The sequence below is a fragment of the Narcine bancroftii genome, chromosome 8 (genome assembly GCF_036971445.1).
Source record: "Narcine bancroftii isolate sNarBan1 chromosome 8, sNarBan1.hap1, whole genome shotgun sequence".
In the NCBI taxonomy this organism is placed as follows: domain Eukaryota; kingdom Metazoa; phylum Chordata; class Chondrichthyes; order Torpediniformes; family Narcinidae; genus Narcine; species Narcine bancroftii.
Window position 1 is genome coordinate 26,177,945 of NC_091476.1, and position 16,464 is coordinate 26,194,408.

Here is a 16,464-nt window from a genome sequence, read left to right on the forward strand (position 1 = left end):
ATTCAGCCAGTGGGAACAACGCAGGCGCAGACAGCGGGCCGGGCAGTGCGCATGACAGCGGGCCGGGGGAGGTCAGAGGTTGTCTTTATGTAAGATGGTGGCGGGAGTGATGCGAGTGGTCATGGTCGAGCTGGGTTTTGGGTATTGATCGCGACCAATGGTGGGACCCAGCACGGTGGAGACGGAGGGGGGAGCTGGCGACGGGGCCCCAGTCGACCCGGGGAGCGCCGGCGCCATGGTGAGCGCGCTGCCCGATGCCGACACCGAGGTGAAGAAGCTGCAGGATCTGGTGAAGAAGCTGGAGTTGCAGAACGAGCAGCTGCGGGTTCGGAGCGGCCGCGGAGGGAAGGCGAGCGCCCGGCCGCCGGGGCCCACGGGTTTTGGCGGCGACGGGTCAGACGGGCGGCTGTGCCCCGGCGACCGCTTCCTATCTGAGTGCGAGGCGTTGTTTGCGGGTTGGGAAGCGGAGGCACCCGGCTCCGAGGAGCAGCAACAAGCCGTATTCCTGGAGGAGGATGTCCTGGACCTGGACCCGGACCCGGCCGTCCTGGAGGAAGACAGTTGGTGAGGGCTTTTGATGCCCCACTGGAGGGGCTCCCACGGGCTATAGTTTAACTTTCTTAGTTCATTCAGTGCAGTTATCAAACTCGGGATTGGAAGTGACCAGGATAATTTTGGAACACTTCTACATCAGGAGGATGTGTCGGGCAGTTTGGGATCTCAAATTGTTGAAAACTTTCCACGTTATTTTCATTCCATTTTGCAATAAGCGCGTAGTTTAGAAGTTCATTGTGTTCAAGTATTTTAGGTGCTATTAGATATTGAGACCAGTGAGATTCTGCTTTCTAAGCCTCGTGTAATGGTATGGATTGTATATGCTAATTGACTCGGGCAGGCCCGCCCCCGCGTTGACACTTAGCTGGACACCTCCCCTGGGACCCAGGCCATAAAGGTCGGGCTGTAGCGGAGGCTACAGTGCTCCTGCAATAACACACGCAACCAGACGGGTTGAGCTCAGTGAGCAGACTGGATTATTGCAGGCTGCAGGGCTACACTTGTACTCCCAGCCCGGACCTGGCTGAGAACTGCGCTGGAGGGCACTGACGTCATCTGGCCGTCCCGTGGTCCCCCAACGGGGTTTCTGAGCCCCGGGCTGGAAGGAAGGGAAACCCCCCCCCCCCGACGGGCACTGATAGTGCCCAACACCTCGTTAATTAGAAAAATGATAACTTTACGGTATCGTTAATCTCAATCAATGTTGTTGGGGATCAGACCCCGCGGCAATCAGTGGTGTTGGGGATCAGACCCCGCGGCAATCAGTGGTGTTGGGGATCAGACCCCGCGGCCAATCAGTGGTGTTGGGGATCAGACCCCGCGGCCAATCAGTGGTGTTGGGGATCAGACCCCGCGGCAATCAGTGGTGTTGGGGATCAGACCCCGCGGCAATCAGTGTTGTTGGGGATCAGACCCCGCGGCAATCAGTGGTGTTGGGGATCAGACCCCGCGGCAATCAGTGATGTTGGGGATCAGACCCCGCGGCAATCAGTGGTGTTGGGGATCAGACCCCGCGGCAATCAGTGGTGTTGGGGATCAGACCCCGCGGCCAATCAGTGGTGTTGGGGATCAGACCCCGCGGCCAATCAGTGGTGTTGGGGATCAGACCCCGCGGCAATCAGTGGTGTTGGGGATCAGACCCCGCGGCAATCAGTGTTGTTGGGGATCAGACCCCGCGGCAATCAGTGGTGTTGGGGATCAGACCCCGCGGCAATCAGTGTTGTTGGGGATCAGACCCCGCGGCAATCAGTGGTGTGGGGGATCAGACCCCGCGGCAATCAGTGGTGTGGGGGATCAGACCCCGCGGCAATCAGTGGTGTGGGGGATCAGACCCCGCGGCAATCAGTGGTGTGGGGGATCAGACCCCGCGGCAATCAGTGGTGTGGGGGATCAGACCCCGCGGCAATCAGTGGTGTGGGGGATCAGACCCCGCGGCAATCAGTGGTGTGGGGGATCAGACCCCGCGGCAATCAGTGGTGTGGGGGATCAGACCCCGCGGCAATCAGTGGTGTGGGGGATCAGACCCCGCGGCAATCAGTGGTGTGGGGGATCAGACCCCGCGGCAATCAGTGGTGTGGGGGATCAGACCCCGCGGCAATCAGTGGTGTGGGGGATCAGACCCCGCGGCAATCAGTGGTGTGGGGGATCAGACCCCGCGGCAATCAGTGGTGTGGGGGATCAGACCCCGCGGCAATCAGTGGTGTGGGGGATCAGACCCCGCGGCAATCAGTGGTGTGGGGGATCAGACCCCGCGGCAATCAGTGGTGTGGGGGATCAGACCCCGCGGCAATCAGTGGTGTGGGGGATCAGACCCCGCGGCAATCAGTGGTGTGGGGGATCAGACCCCGCGGCAATCAGTGGTGTGGGGGATCAGACCCCGCGGCAATCAGTGGTGTGGGGGATCAGACCCCGCGGCAATCAGTGGTGTGGGGGATCAGACCCCGCGGCAATCAGTGGTGTGGGGGATCAGACCCCGCGGCAATCAGTGGTGTGGGGGATCAGACCCCGCGGCAATCAGTGGTGTGGGGGATCAGACCCCGCGGCAATCAGTGGTGTGGGGGATCAGACCCCGCGGCAATCAGTGGTGTGGGGGATCAGACCCCGCGGCAATCAGTGGTGTGGGGGATCAGACCCCGCGGCAATCAGTGGTGTGGGGGATCAGACCCCGCGGCAATCAGTGGTGTGGGGGATCAGACCCCGCGGCAATCAGTGGTGTGGGGGATCAGACCCCGCGGCAATCAGTGGTGTGGGGGATCAGACCCCGCGGCAATCAGTGGTGTTGGGGGATCAGACCCCGCGGGAAAGCTTCTGGTTCCTGGCATGGTAGCAGTTTAGTTCTGCATTTTTCCTGCAATCATTGTCTACAAATTCCGTGTTTCACTTAAAGCAAACTTCACTGAGAGAATGAACTCTTGTTTTAAATAAAGGTTGTATGTATCAACAAAGAAGGCAGCAAGAACAGATCGAGATCAGAAGATTCAAAACCCTCTGAAATGGTGCAGGCAGGTGCTTGATCATCCTAGCCCAGAAACTGAAGCTGCCTGTCGTAGTCTTATGTGCCGACTTGATCAAGGTAGGCTGTTTTTTCAGGCGCTGACGTGCTTTCTTCCTGACGCCACTGGTGTGTTGGGTCCAGGAAAGATCTTGGACACCCAAGAACTTGTATTTGCTCACCCTCTCCACCTCTGATTTCTCCCAATGATCCTTGGATATTACACCACTGGTTTTCCCTTCCTGAAGTCAACAATCAGCTCCTTGGATTGGGTGATTATAGAGTGCGAAGCTGCTGTTAGTACATGATTCAGCCAAGTTTTCAGTCATTCTCCTATTTGCTGACATCACCCTTTTTGTGTGCAATCAAGTCACCTTTATCATTCATACCATGCTCTCACAGTAAACACAAGATGGCTTTTCTCCAGGACCACAGAGCATATTTGCAATTAGAATAGAAGTTGAACACATTTAAAATATTAAGACTAGTCCATGATACTCTATCCACAAATGTTCTGGGAATTCATGAGTCTGATGGCTTGGAGCAAAAAGCTGTTGCCCAATCTGGATGCAAGGGCCTGGTGCTGCAGTACCTCATACCAGATGGCAGAAAGGAGAACAATTTACATGAGGGATGCATGTACTCATTTCTGTGGTATCTCCAGCAAATTTGTAGATGGTGTTGTCGTAGCGAGCCACATGGTCATGCGTGTTGAGCGAGATTTTAAAATTGCAATTAGCTTCTGTAAACTTTTGTTGGGCTGTCAGGTTATTACTAATCTTGCTTTCAAACAATGCTTTTTTTTTCCTTGACTTTTCTATTTTGTGTTGTGTTTGGTAGCATGGTTAGTGTAGCAGTTAGCACAGCGCCAGAGATCAAGGGTTCCAATCTCTCTCTGTAAAGAGTTTGTACTTTCTCCTTGTGTTGGTTTCCTCCCTCTGTTCAAAACGTACTGGGGGGGGGGGTTGTAGGATAATTGGGTGGCGTGGGCCGAAAGGGCCTGTTACAATGTTGTATATCTAAGTTTAAAATATTTCATGATTTCTTGCAAGGTATAGTAATTTCTTGCCAGCTCTATATTGTGTGTCTTCCTTCAACCATCTAAAGACAAGTGTTCACAAAGTAAATTTACGCAATCTATGATCCTTGTTAAATTCTTGAATCTGTGCTGCGACCAATGTATCTTTGGAAAAATGTAGTATCACGTTTTTGGAAACTTGAAGGAAAAGAATAGCAAGTGATGGAAGCATTCTGTAGATCTGGTGAGGAAAAGTCAGAATACTTTAAAAAGAAATCAACTGAAAGGAACTATTCACAATGGGGTGTAGTTCTGGGGCTGTCTGAGATGACCTGTTTGTTGATCATAGTCAGTTTGCCTGGAGGAAATGAAATTAATTGATCAGAGTGAAAATACTAAATACAATTTTCAGATGCCTCTGTTCCACATAGCATGATGTAAAATGCACTATTTAGATTTGGCTTGATTATCTGCAAAATGGCTTGTTTACCATGGCAGTATTTATAATTGTTTAATCATATTTTTGAAATGTGATAGTCTGGTCTTCGTTCCTATACAATTTAATTATATGAAGTAGAGATGTATCTTGGCAATGTTGTATATTATAGGTACAATTTTATTCTATTGATCTGAATCCAGCTTGCTAAAAATATTAGGCTTGCTACATCAGTCTTGAAATTCCAATGTTAGTCTTGTTGCAAAATGTGTGGATCTGACAAGTTGCCGAAGGTAGATTAGATGGAAGTGGGGACCACAAGATCCAGCGTCAGAAAACTTGTTTGTACATTTAGCTGTTGTTGTTGTCCATTTAGTACAGTACCATCTTTTTCTATATATAAGGGGTTGAGACCACTGAAACTCTCCAGCACATAATTCTGGATGGTTAATATTTTTCTTTGGAAAAGTAGGCAAAAATTTCAGTCCAGATTTCTCGAGGAATAAATCTTGAGTGAAATTTCATTCTGTTCAATGATTTCAGAATGGAATCCAGGGGAAGTAATTCTTTTCATGTGAGGATGGATGCACTGGTATTAGTGTTACCAGTGAGTAGTCATACTATAGTTGACGATGTACATTGCATTTCTGTAAATCAGCCGTATTCATAGTCTTGGTCTGGCAGCAGTTATTCAACAGAATTCCAACTACAGTAATTCCATGTGAATCCTGAAGAAACAGAATTGTCATCAGAAAAAAAAATCTAGGGACAACTGGTTCCTTTCACACTATTTTGAAAGCATCTTGTTCTTTTTCCATGTTAATAAGGTGCATTGCTACTATGCTTCAATGTGAGCATGGTAGCTTTGTCACTGAAAATATCAATCTGCACTAAATGTTCTTAATTATGATTATCCAAATCAATCAATTTTTCACAGCATTTTTCCCACAATGTGCTCTGCTCTCTTCCCTAGTAACTCAGATTGACTACGATATTGAAATCCCTGGCACATAGTTAGCCAGTTGAGCTTGCTTAAATCAAAAATACCCTTCTACTGGTATGAAGAGTTTGGAAAAGGGGGTACGGTCTCAGATTGTTAAAGTTCCATCTTCAACCTTCTTATTGAATTCAGTGTTTGTGTTATGTAGAAAATCACTGTGTTGATTGAATATTGTTCTTGGCTTACTCTGATGGGATTTGCCTTCCTTTCCATTATTTGCAACAAGGCATGTCCCATTAGGGGGTAAATACGGGAAGCTACAAAAAATAGAGGGAAGGAATTATCTTTCCCTCTCTAGCACAGTTTGTTGGAGACTGGTAGACCGTTACTGTTGGCTTAATGTGACCATCGTACAATGTCTTAATTTTTTTTACGTGGTAAAGGTTTTAACTTCCAGTAAATATGGTGCAATGTACATGACTAATGACATAGGTGATGCTGATCTGTCTGCATTTGATTGTTTCTGACAAAGTTTTGCTCAGTGTTTCTTCCAAGTTCTGAGGGACAACAACAAGATTTTCATCTATTCATAAATAGGTCTAAAAAAAATTGAACTGATTCTTTACTGTTGTAAGTCAGTCAATGAGTACCTCCACTGTAGTCTAAATGTGGATCCAAGCCCAGGCAAGTTGTCGTTTAAAGTATCGTGGCGATATAAGCTTCATGGCTTTTGCATTTGTGTCTAACTATGCATGCTTTTCCACTCTAGCCAACAGATGGAGAAACATCTATTGCACTCCGCTTTCCTCATCCTGTGCTTATAGCTCCAATACAGATGCCACTTCGTGTAGCAATCTCTTAAACTCTACTGGTTTCCTCAAAACATCTACTAAAACAGTACTAACCTATGGCAGTTCAGGTACGGTACAACTGTCCATTAATGAAATGTATATAATGCACCTTTTTAAACTATTAATGTTGCTTTTCCCTTTATGCAGATTGATGCATGTTGTGTTGGACCTTCTTCCAGGTTTTGTCCATGTAAGATTTGAAAATAATTGCATGATTTTGCATGGCTTTCATGAAAACTTGCTGGTATGTTACTCTCAGGATAGTCCAGCATTTATTTTTCAAAATGGAATGTTGGAATCTTAGGTGGAAATGAAATTTGCAAAATCTACCTACAAGTCATTTGGGTTCAAATTTCATTTGAATTCTAGTGTTTAAGAATTTATTTATATAGTACACACACACACACACACACCACCTTGCCCCCTTGTTCCTGCTCCACCAATCAATAAAATGGTGCTTTTAAAAAAAAACCTGTGTCACATTCCCTTGAACTATTCCCATTCACCTTGGTTTTCTTAATATCCAAATATCTTGCTCTGAAAGTCCTGACTGATACACTGCATTCCTTTTGGTGTATAAATCTGCCACCTTGGTGAGGACATTTATTCTCCTTATCCTGACTTTCCGGGATTTGTTTATTCCAACATCATAACTTCTAATTCCAGAAACAAAAAATGCTATGTCAAGCAGCATCTAAGTAGTTCTAATGAAGGGTCTAAACCTGATCATAGACAACTCATGAGAACTGGTTGCTCTTTCCACAAATGTTACTTGACTTAATTTCTTGCAGCATTTGTATTTTTATTTTAACTTCTGCAATTTTGTTTTCTGACCCTGCTCAGAGCAAACACCATTTTTGTATCTAGCCTGTTAAACCCCCCCCCAAGACTTTTTTCGAGATTACTTATCATTTTATCTAAACTTGAGTATAGCCCAGTTTGCTTAATCTATTTTTTTTTAACTTTTTTTTAAACTTTTTAAAAAAATTTTAAATTTTTTTAATTTTTCTCACTATAAACCATATTGATCAAGATACATACATTTTCCTTCTTAAATATATACAGTGTCGTTTTCTCCCCCCTTCCCTCCTCCCTTCCCTCCTCCCTTCCCTCCTCCCTTCCCTCCTCCCTTCCCTCCTCCCTTCCCTCCTCCCTTCCCTCCTCCCTTCCCTCCTCCCTTCCCTCCTCCCTTCCCTCCTCCCTTCCCTCCTCCCTTCCCTCCTCCCTTCCCTCCTCCCTTCCCTCCTCCCTTCCCTCCTCCCTTCCCTCCTCCCTTCCCTCCTCCCTTCCCTCCTCCCTTCCCTCCTCCCTTCCCTCCTCCCTTCCCTCCTCCCTTCCCTCCTCCCTTCCCTCCTCCCTTCCCCCCTCCCTCACCTCCCCTCCCATTTATTTAAAGTTCAGCTTTCATCTGAAGAATAAATCCTTTGCACCTGTTCTTTTGGAAGTAGGCTCTTCCTTGAGTCGCTCAACTCACTCTTCTTGGGACTCCATGTAATTGTTTTTACTCTGCACTTAAATCTTCAAAGGCTACAAAATTCTTTGCCTTACAATCTGTGTGCATAGTCATGTTAATTCATCCACATGGACATCAGGTCCCTCAGATATGGGATGGGCTCAAGCCTGAAATGTTATGTATCTGTACTGTATAAAGTACACTGTTTGACCTGAGTTTCTCCAGTGTTGTTTTCACTTCAGCCATGTTATCTGCATACATTTATTTTACTTTTTTTGAATATTATAGTTTTGATTTTCCAAAGCCTCATGCAAATCCAAAACAATTACATTTTTGCCACATAATATGATTTAGAGTCCTTATTTCCCCTTATTTACACCCTCCCCTCCCTATCCCTTAAATTATACAAATGGCAAAATATAAAAATACAAAAACCACCTAAATATGGCCAAGACAATGATCCTCCTCGAAGCTGGAGGACCTCGGATGATAAATAAAAATGGGTAGGGGCAAAAACTCATGATCTGTGCCATGTTCCCCATTTCATACTATTAATCCTTTACCTGCTAGGATGGATCTCCTTTAAATTTCTCCTTGGTCCTTCAACTTGTGCTTGCTGGTTCTAGACCTCCCTTCCCTAGGAAAAATACTAGTCTATTTTGTCTATGCCCCACATAATTTTATAACCATTTTCCAATATGGTTACTCCAGCTGCTTCCTAATTCCAATGAGAAGACAGAAGAAAGCTGTTTACTCTCTGAGGGGTGTCAAAGATTCCTTGATGCCACTTGAGCAGGGGATTTAACCCTGTGTATCCATCGATATGTATCCTAGAAATGAATTATCTGGGCATTATCTCATTGTTATTTTTGGGCCTTGTGCATAATTTGTTTACCATCTTTTATGCATTACAACATCAACTACGCTTGAAAAAATACCTCATTGGGTTTTAAGTATTTCAGGGGACACCTGAGAATGTAAAAATGATTCTGAAACTTGTAATTTTTGAATGACTATCATCTTTATTCTATTGGGAAATTGGGTAACTGGCTCAGAGCCAAAAATTTTTTTGGTCTTCAGAACTAAAATTGTTAATTTTAGAAAACATCCTGTTAAATCTCCTGTACCCTTTGAATTTGAATCTTTTCTATAATGTTCAGAAATGGTCACTGTACTCCAAATAACCAGTGGATAATTAACCTACCATGGTTCTTGGAGGAAGCCCACATGGCAACAGGGAGAATAAGCAAATCATGGTCGAAATTGAACCAGAGTGTTTGGTTCTGTGATACGACGGCTCTAGCTGTGTCACTGAGCTCCTGCAATGAAATCCGTCAGGACTGGGTAATTAAACAGCAGACAGCTCTAACCACTTGGTCTGTTGCTTCCCTGGTGATTGTCGTTTTCTTGATCCTCACTATTCCTTCCACATTTAGAAATTTTCTTTCCCATGGTTAACAGGAAACAATCCTGAGCACTGCCATGTTCATTGAAAACAAAGACTGGTTTGATCCTCCACATTCACATTGTTAACTATGGCTGTTTTGAGGTTGATTCCAGTCATGTGGTATGCCATTGGTACCCACAACTCCACTGTGATTGGCTGTGGATTTGTCTGATGTGCATCTAAATTAAAAGATCTTGTGATAGCAATCGTCTGCTCCAGTTCGAAGAAAACCTACTGGGGGCACTTGGCAAGTCGAGAAGCCTCGCACAAAGTGCCTCCAGGTTGTTTTTTCTCCGTTTCCAACATCTGCAATGTCTTGGTTAATCAGTCTGTTTGGACTCAGACTGAAAGGCAAGTCTCTAACCTCGTGCACCATCCACTTGTTGAGTTTCAGTGATTTAAAATGTGTTGATTGTTGTGTTAATGTGAATGCTATGCCAAAATGCTTGCATTCTATTAAAAGAAAGTAAATGGAATCTAATATGTTCAAAAAATTCCAGACTGTGCACTAAATGCATTTACTGTGTATGCTAAATTTTTATTAATTGTTTAAAAGGCTAATTTGGGGAAAAGTAACAGTATTAAACAAGCAAAGCACGATGATTAAATCCATTAAAGAAAAATGTACATTAAGTAGCACGTTCACTATCAGTCATTCCAAACTACTTTATAGTAGTTTGTTAGGTCTGCTTTGTTCGAGAATGAGTGAGTCAGACACCAGACTGAGTCGAAATCAAAGTTCTTTATTACCGAATTGTAACACTTGCAACTAACAGTGTTAGTTGGAGAAGTCGCATTCTCTCGATATCAGCAAGTGTTGTTTTTTTTATACCTCAGGAAACGCACTTAGTAAATTATCATACCATTACGTTGTCCAATGAATAAGCTGTTGCTACCCTTCTCTGTTAGTCTGCTGCACATCATCTTGTTATTGCCACACTTATCTTGAGCGTACAAGGTCACACCTGCATCCTGTTACTCCTTAGTACTGAGTGACTCCTTCTCCGGTCCCAACTAATGATGTTTTTACCTTACAATTTGCACTTTATTTCATTGCTTGTAATGTAAGAAATGCATCAATAATTTGAAGTATTATTTTCAAAGAGCAGTGAGTAGATTTTTGAAATTATCCAGTATTCTGGTGATCTTCAGAATCGTTATAAGGTTCTTTGTGCTCACTTGACAGTACAGTTCCCATTGTATCGCAGCAAGGGAATGTTGCCCTGGGTGTTGGCCTTCATTTTCGAACATTAGTCTTTGAATTCTCTGCCCTCTGACTTTGAAACAGTCATCTAGATTTGGATAAATGGTGCACCTTGTGTTGGCTTAAACAGAAGACTTGCATTATTTAAATCTGGTCTGGTGGCTCTTTCTGCATGTCCAGCTGATGAAGTGATGTTTGCAAGTTAAATATCTGATTATTTATGCATAGATTAAATACTTTTGTTTAATATGCAATCAATAGAATGTACAGGTAGCTGCCTTTGAATCTTGTAACAATTTTATTTTTGGAAATTGCCTTTTTTATGTTCTTCATTCATGTTGATCTTCAAGGTTATCCATCCATTCACTCGGCATTAAGTTCCCAGTCATCCATTGACAGTGAGCTAAGCACCTCTGATGACTCTATCTCCATGGGGTATAAATTACAAGATCTGACAGATGTCCAGATCATGGCTCGATTGCAGGAAGAAAGTAAGTAAAGTTATATTGACATTTAATTTATGCTTCATGGTGGTGCAACCCTGAAAAAAAAGTTTATCATCTGATTACCTGTATACAACCTGATGAAGCAGTGCATCTGCAAACCATGGGGCATGCACAAAAATGCACAATACACAGTACCTAAACATCCCTGTCTCTGCAGATGCTCCCTGACCAGACCAGCTAATGTCCTCCAGTTTTCTTGCTCCAGATTGCAACAACTGCAGTTTCTTGTGTCTTGATCATGACTGAAGTTGAGACTGAAAATGAAAGATGAAAAGAAAAATGTCTTTGCAGATAATTTTTTTTTTTTTGGTTTTAGGTCTTCGACAAGACTATGCTTCCAGTTCAGCATCAGCTTCCCGCCGTAGTTCCAGTGCCTCTTTAAATTCCTTGAGAAGAGGAACCTATAGTGATCAGGAATTTGATACTTACAGTCTGGATGATGAAGATGAATATGATTACTCTTTATCTCAGCGCAATGTGCATAGATACTCTCCTTCGCCACGAAGTTCCCCTCGATCACAATCTCCAGTTCATGGAGCAGCAACCCCAGGAAGAGTTCGTCCATCACGACGCTGTTTGCAGGGGCGTGTGTCTGAACTGATTAATTATACCAAGAATCAAGGTACTCTAATTTTTTTGATCATTAGATAAATTGAGTGAGGGGGTTCAAGAGTACAAATTAATATGAATGCTTTGTTATAATGACAAACTCTTTCATGTTGGAGATGCAAGTTTGTAAAATTGTAATCCAAATACCTATAGTACATATTAAAATTCTACTTTTGTGGTGAAAGTGCTCCTGCTGTTATGTACACAAAGCAACTTGTTTTTGCTTTTACACAGACCAACTTTGGCAACACTAAGGTAATTTATTGTATATATCTAGTTGGCCTGAGAGCACACGAGTCAACTACAGGAGTGAGACTGGAATTACAAGTAGACCAGATTTGTCTTGAGCTCTTGTTTTGCTGCTTTCCATAACAGAGGAAATGCGTCGTAGTATGCCCAATCTGGCCAAGACTGGAATTCGTTCTTCTGATGCTGGCCGAGGCAGTCGTAGCTTTGAATCTAATTTGCAAATGCCCAGCAGTCGAATTTCACGGTTGCAGCAATCTCCAGCAGGTACGTCACATTGGATCACTCACTGATTAGTTGTTCCATACACTAAATTCTCGCTCGAATTAGTTGTTCCATACACTAAATTCTCGCTCGAGAAATGTACAATAAGCCTACCAAATAGGCTGTGGGATTCTCTAACTTTCAGTTTCTATAGTTGAAAATGTTAGTTGAAACTTCAAAAGTTACCTCTATATATTTTGGCATGTCACAATGAGATCATTTGGCACATTGAGATGAGGCTAGTTTAATAGCAGCCAACTGCAATGCTCAGTCAAAGAAGACATTTCTGAGTTCATTTGAGAGCTCATTAAAGGGCCCCAACCTGAAACATTGACTGACTGTTACCTGACCCACTGAATTCCTCTAGCTTCTCACTGTTTGCTCAGATTCCAACATCTAGTGTCTTTGAATGAACCTGTGGTCTCAGCTTTTGTTTTGGACATCTAAAGAATTTTAGAATTAAAATGCACCCCTTTGTTATCAATGTTCAAAGCAATGCTGTTCATGGGGTTTTCTTGAGTTAATAAATGTGGGACTGACAGTATTTGCTTGAGTAGCACTTTATTCAAGGGTGATTTCCTTTGTAAATGCATCCCAATAATTACGACTGCAGGGAAACAGCAAGGCTGGTTTGGCAATGTTTGCCTGAGCGCAGTGTGCATAATTTTGGAACTGACACATTGACAAACAATGTCTACGAAGGGGCTGGTCACATTTAAGTTGTTGCTACTGATAACCTTTAATTGATTCTCAAGACATTATATACCAGGTTGTTAATGTATCACAAGCTAGTAACACTTGCTTTAAAATACAGGAAATTGTAACTTTTTTGTTTTTATTAGCATAAATATTTTGTTAACTTGGTAAATTCACTATTCTTTTGCATTTTCTCTGGTGCTATTATCCTTTGTTAATCACACAGTTCCTATTTTAACTTTTCCATCTTGACCATTACCAACTTTGTAATTGTTGGGTCTCCCTTGCAGAGTGTGCTCTCTCATAAAATCCTGAAGCACATCTTTTCCGGTTAAGAGAGTGGACCTTTCAAAATGGAAATTCTATTAGGAATCAATAAGTGGGATCTAAAGACTTTAGCCATCTGGCAAGCTAGAGGGAAATGGTGCATTATTGGCTTGCCTTGTTATCTCGCCTCCTGTGAGGTACCCTCCAAGTGCTCTCCTCCTCTCTTTTCACACCCCCCCCTCCCCATTGTTGTTTGAATTCAAGTAGGAATGTGCACCATGTTTCAGCAAGTGGTCCACATTGTGGAAGAAACTTGATTGAAGGAACTTGGATGCCAATATGATGGCTAAGCTAAATTACCAATAATGTTCTAAGGGAGTATGTTTCTGACAATTCATTGTGCTACTTATTAAAATTCAGAACTTGTAATTATTATATGTAAATGTATAACAGTCAAATTCTAATTCCTCAACCAACAATGTTGGATGCATTTGTGAAATTCCTTAAAAGTCAGGATAAAATGGAAGTAGTGTCCACAAATTTAGAAGTAGGATGGAACTGAAGGTTAAATGTAATTGTGGAATGAAATTAAAGGAGATTTAAATGACCAAAAAAAATGTTGATTGGGGGCAAGAAATGTGTGGAGACCAGTGCAGATATTGGTACTGTCATCAAATATTTGAATACTAAATCAGTAATAAAGGAAAAGGAACAGAATACTTTAGAGAAAATTCACAGCTGAAACTACAGACCTTTTATAAGAAAAGGTGAGTACATCAGCTGTATTATTTACTGCTTTTAAAATTGGTATAAGGGTGGCATGGTTAGTGTAGCAGTTAGCATTGAATCTCTGTTCGCCATCTTCCTAGTGTTAATGAAATGTCTGATTTCCAAGTAATAGCGATACATTTCCTTGCTATCACGAAAATTGATTTGACAAATTTCAATTGAAAATCTGATAAAGATAATTTGGGAGTTATATTCACAAAATTTCTGTCAATAATAATTCAGGAATTAATGGAAAACAATATCCATAACTTGTAAAAACTTACTAATGGAAATCCAAAAAGGTTTAACCTTTGAACAAAACCATGTAGAATGAATAAAAGTTCCAACATCTTTTCCACATCTAAAACATTGATCCGTTATATCTGATCTCCATCTATTCAATTTCTGAGGCAATTGATCTGCAATTGATGTGAAAAGTTATAATGAAGTAATCTATACCTTATTAATTGTATTGGACATAACTTCTTTACATAAATATTTCCAAACCTGCTGATCTACTGATATATTCAAATCTTGTTCCCATCTTTCCTTTGCCTTAAACAAACCTACTTTCTGCGCTGAAGTAAGGAGTTTGGATGTTCTCTCTGTGACTGCATGGGGTTTCCTGGAGTCTCTGGATTCCTCCCACCATCCAAAAACATACTGGGGGTTGTAGGTTAATTGGGTGTAATTGGGCAGTTACAAAGATGTTTGTACTACTTTGCATTGGAACTGAAAAATTACCATGTTCTGTCTATAGTTAAAATTTAACCTTTTCTGATTTTAGAAAGATGTGCTTTATTTTAAAAGATGAATTTAACTTTTTAAAATATTTTGAGGATGTGGGTGATACTTTTTACTTTCAGCAAAAAAGGGTGGATAAGAGCAACACTTTTTTCATTTATTACTAAAATAACAAAACCTGATCAATATGTAATTTAAATTGTGCTGGAGCATTGCAATTTTTTTTTATATTAATTTTATTAGTAGTATTGAACAGATCCTGCTGTGTTTAATGTTCTGTAAGTTTATGGGTATTTTATTCATTTTATTGAAAAATTACCATTTCACGTAGAGTATACTCCCATGGATGGATGGGGAAGGAGGGGAGAAGGAAAACAATTAGTGCCTTAGTAATTTTCTTTTTTTAATCCAGGTCCAGCTACTGGAAAGCTCAGGTACACTGGTAATGGCAATCATACTTCATTCTCTAACAGACAGCCAGTGAAAGCAATTGCTAACATTAACTCTCCCTTAACGACAAGGCATTCAGTGAAAACAACAGGATACCTAAGTTCTGGGAGTACTGTTCGTAGAATGCAGTCTCCCACTTGTTCAGGCACATCACCAACTGGCTTTGCTTCTACTGGAAGATCCTCCAATTCTGCTCCTATACCAAGGAACACCCCGATCAAGTCACGCGTTACTTGCACTTCCACCACAGTTTCGAAGAGCAAGTTCTTACAGCCAACTAGGAGGCAAGTCTTGTGTTCCATCGATTCTCGATTAAGGGGGTGCGTGCCTTGAGATATTCTTTACATTTTTAGATTTCTGGGGGTCATGAATGGAATGGAAAATGGTATGGTTAAGATTGATAGGGTGTGACTAGATGAGAGTGGAGATTGAACAGAGTCCTTGAATGTGGATTGGACAGTGTGGATTGAGGCATAGAGGGAGGATAGAAGGAAAGAAGTGAAGATGGAAATGACCAAATTGGAGGAAAGATTAGAAGATGTGAAGTTTGGTTGCTCCTGCACTGGTTTATTGAGTGGAATGGTGAGAAGATTAAGATCAGGCCTTAATAAAAGATGCTGGATAGTGAGGTTGAGAAATGAAATATTGCATATTGAGGTATTGCGTACAAGAAAACTGACCTTCAGCTGATCCAGCAGAGAACTCTAATGGTGGTACTAGGAATGTCTCGGGATAAACGTGTCACAGTTGAACCTGGGGAAGTGAGAAAAGAGCCAATTTGTTGGAGAACTTGATTGGGAATGGATTTTATCTGAAACTATGGTCGAGTTCAAGAGGAATGAAAATATAGAGGAAGAAGAATATCAAAATTATGGGGTTTGGTCATTTGCAGCAATTGAAATACTTTCACAATTGAGAAAGGAGAGGGATTGTAGTTTCTTGGGGATGGAGTGGGAAAGGCCAAAGAAGCCATCAATGTGCTCAGCTCATCAAAATATAAGGAAAATGACTAGAATTGAAGCCTAAAAGACCAGAAAGGAGGTCCCTGGAACTGGCTAGTTCTAGGCACCAGGCTTTATGAAGGATAATCATCCTATCCTTTAGCATAGTGCACTTTCCAGGATTGAATAATAAAGAATTACAAAAACTATGGTTGTATTTGCTGACATTTGGAAGTTGTAAGGTGACTTGAGATGGGGAGCTGAGAGCAAGGAAAAAATATTTTTGGATCTAGCACTAGTGAACTAGTCAGGAACTTGTCAGGAAGAAGTTACATGTGCAATGCATGGTGTAAACTTTAATCTCTTGAAAATTGAAATTGGACAAAGGCCAACATGTTTGAAAGTTTTGTTAACCAAAAGCATTGAGATGCAAAACAAAAAGAAAATGTAAAGTGGCTGGAGGGCAAAACAACTTCATTCTGTTTAGATAGGAAGCATTTTTGTACCAGGTCTACTTGCGAAGATGGTGGTTAGTTTTAGTTGTATTGCGCTTTTATTACAGCAAACTAACTTGCTCT

The 16,464-nt window shown here is 42.2% G+C and overlaps 1 protein-coding gene across 4 annotated transcripts in view; it reads left to right on the forward strand.

Annotated features, from left to right (window-relative positions):
- The window catches only part of LOC138740523 (SLAIN motif-containing protein-like), a 22,515-nt gene continuing 6,051 nt past the window's right edge, over positions 1-16,464 (forward strand). The window contains exons 1-8 of one of the 4 annotated variants that reach the window (XM_069893307.1): positions 1-564; positions 2,982-3,127; positions 6,210-6,359; positions 10,746-10,886; positions 11,218-11,523; positions 11,886-12,023; positions 14,908-14,929; positions 15,017-15,229. In XM_069893307.1, coding sequence (XP_069749408.1) covers positions 158-564; positions 2,982-3,127; positions 6,210-6,359; positions 10,746-10,886; positions 11,218-11,523; positions 11,886-12,023; positions 14,908-14,929; positions 15,017-15,229 — 1,523 coding nt within the window. In that variant the 5' untranslated portion in view covers positions 1-157. Of the gene's footprint in view, positions 565-2,981; positions 3,128-6,209; positions 6,360-10,745; positions 10,887-11,217; positions 11,524-11,885; positions 12,024-14,907; positions 15,230-16,464 lie in introns of all 4 variants that reach the window. The other 3 variants (XM_069893306.1, XM_069893309.1, XM_069893308.1) reach the window with 3 other exon arrangements.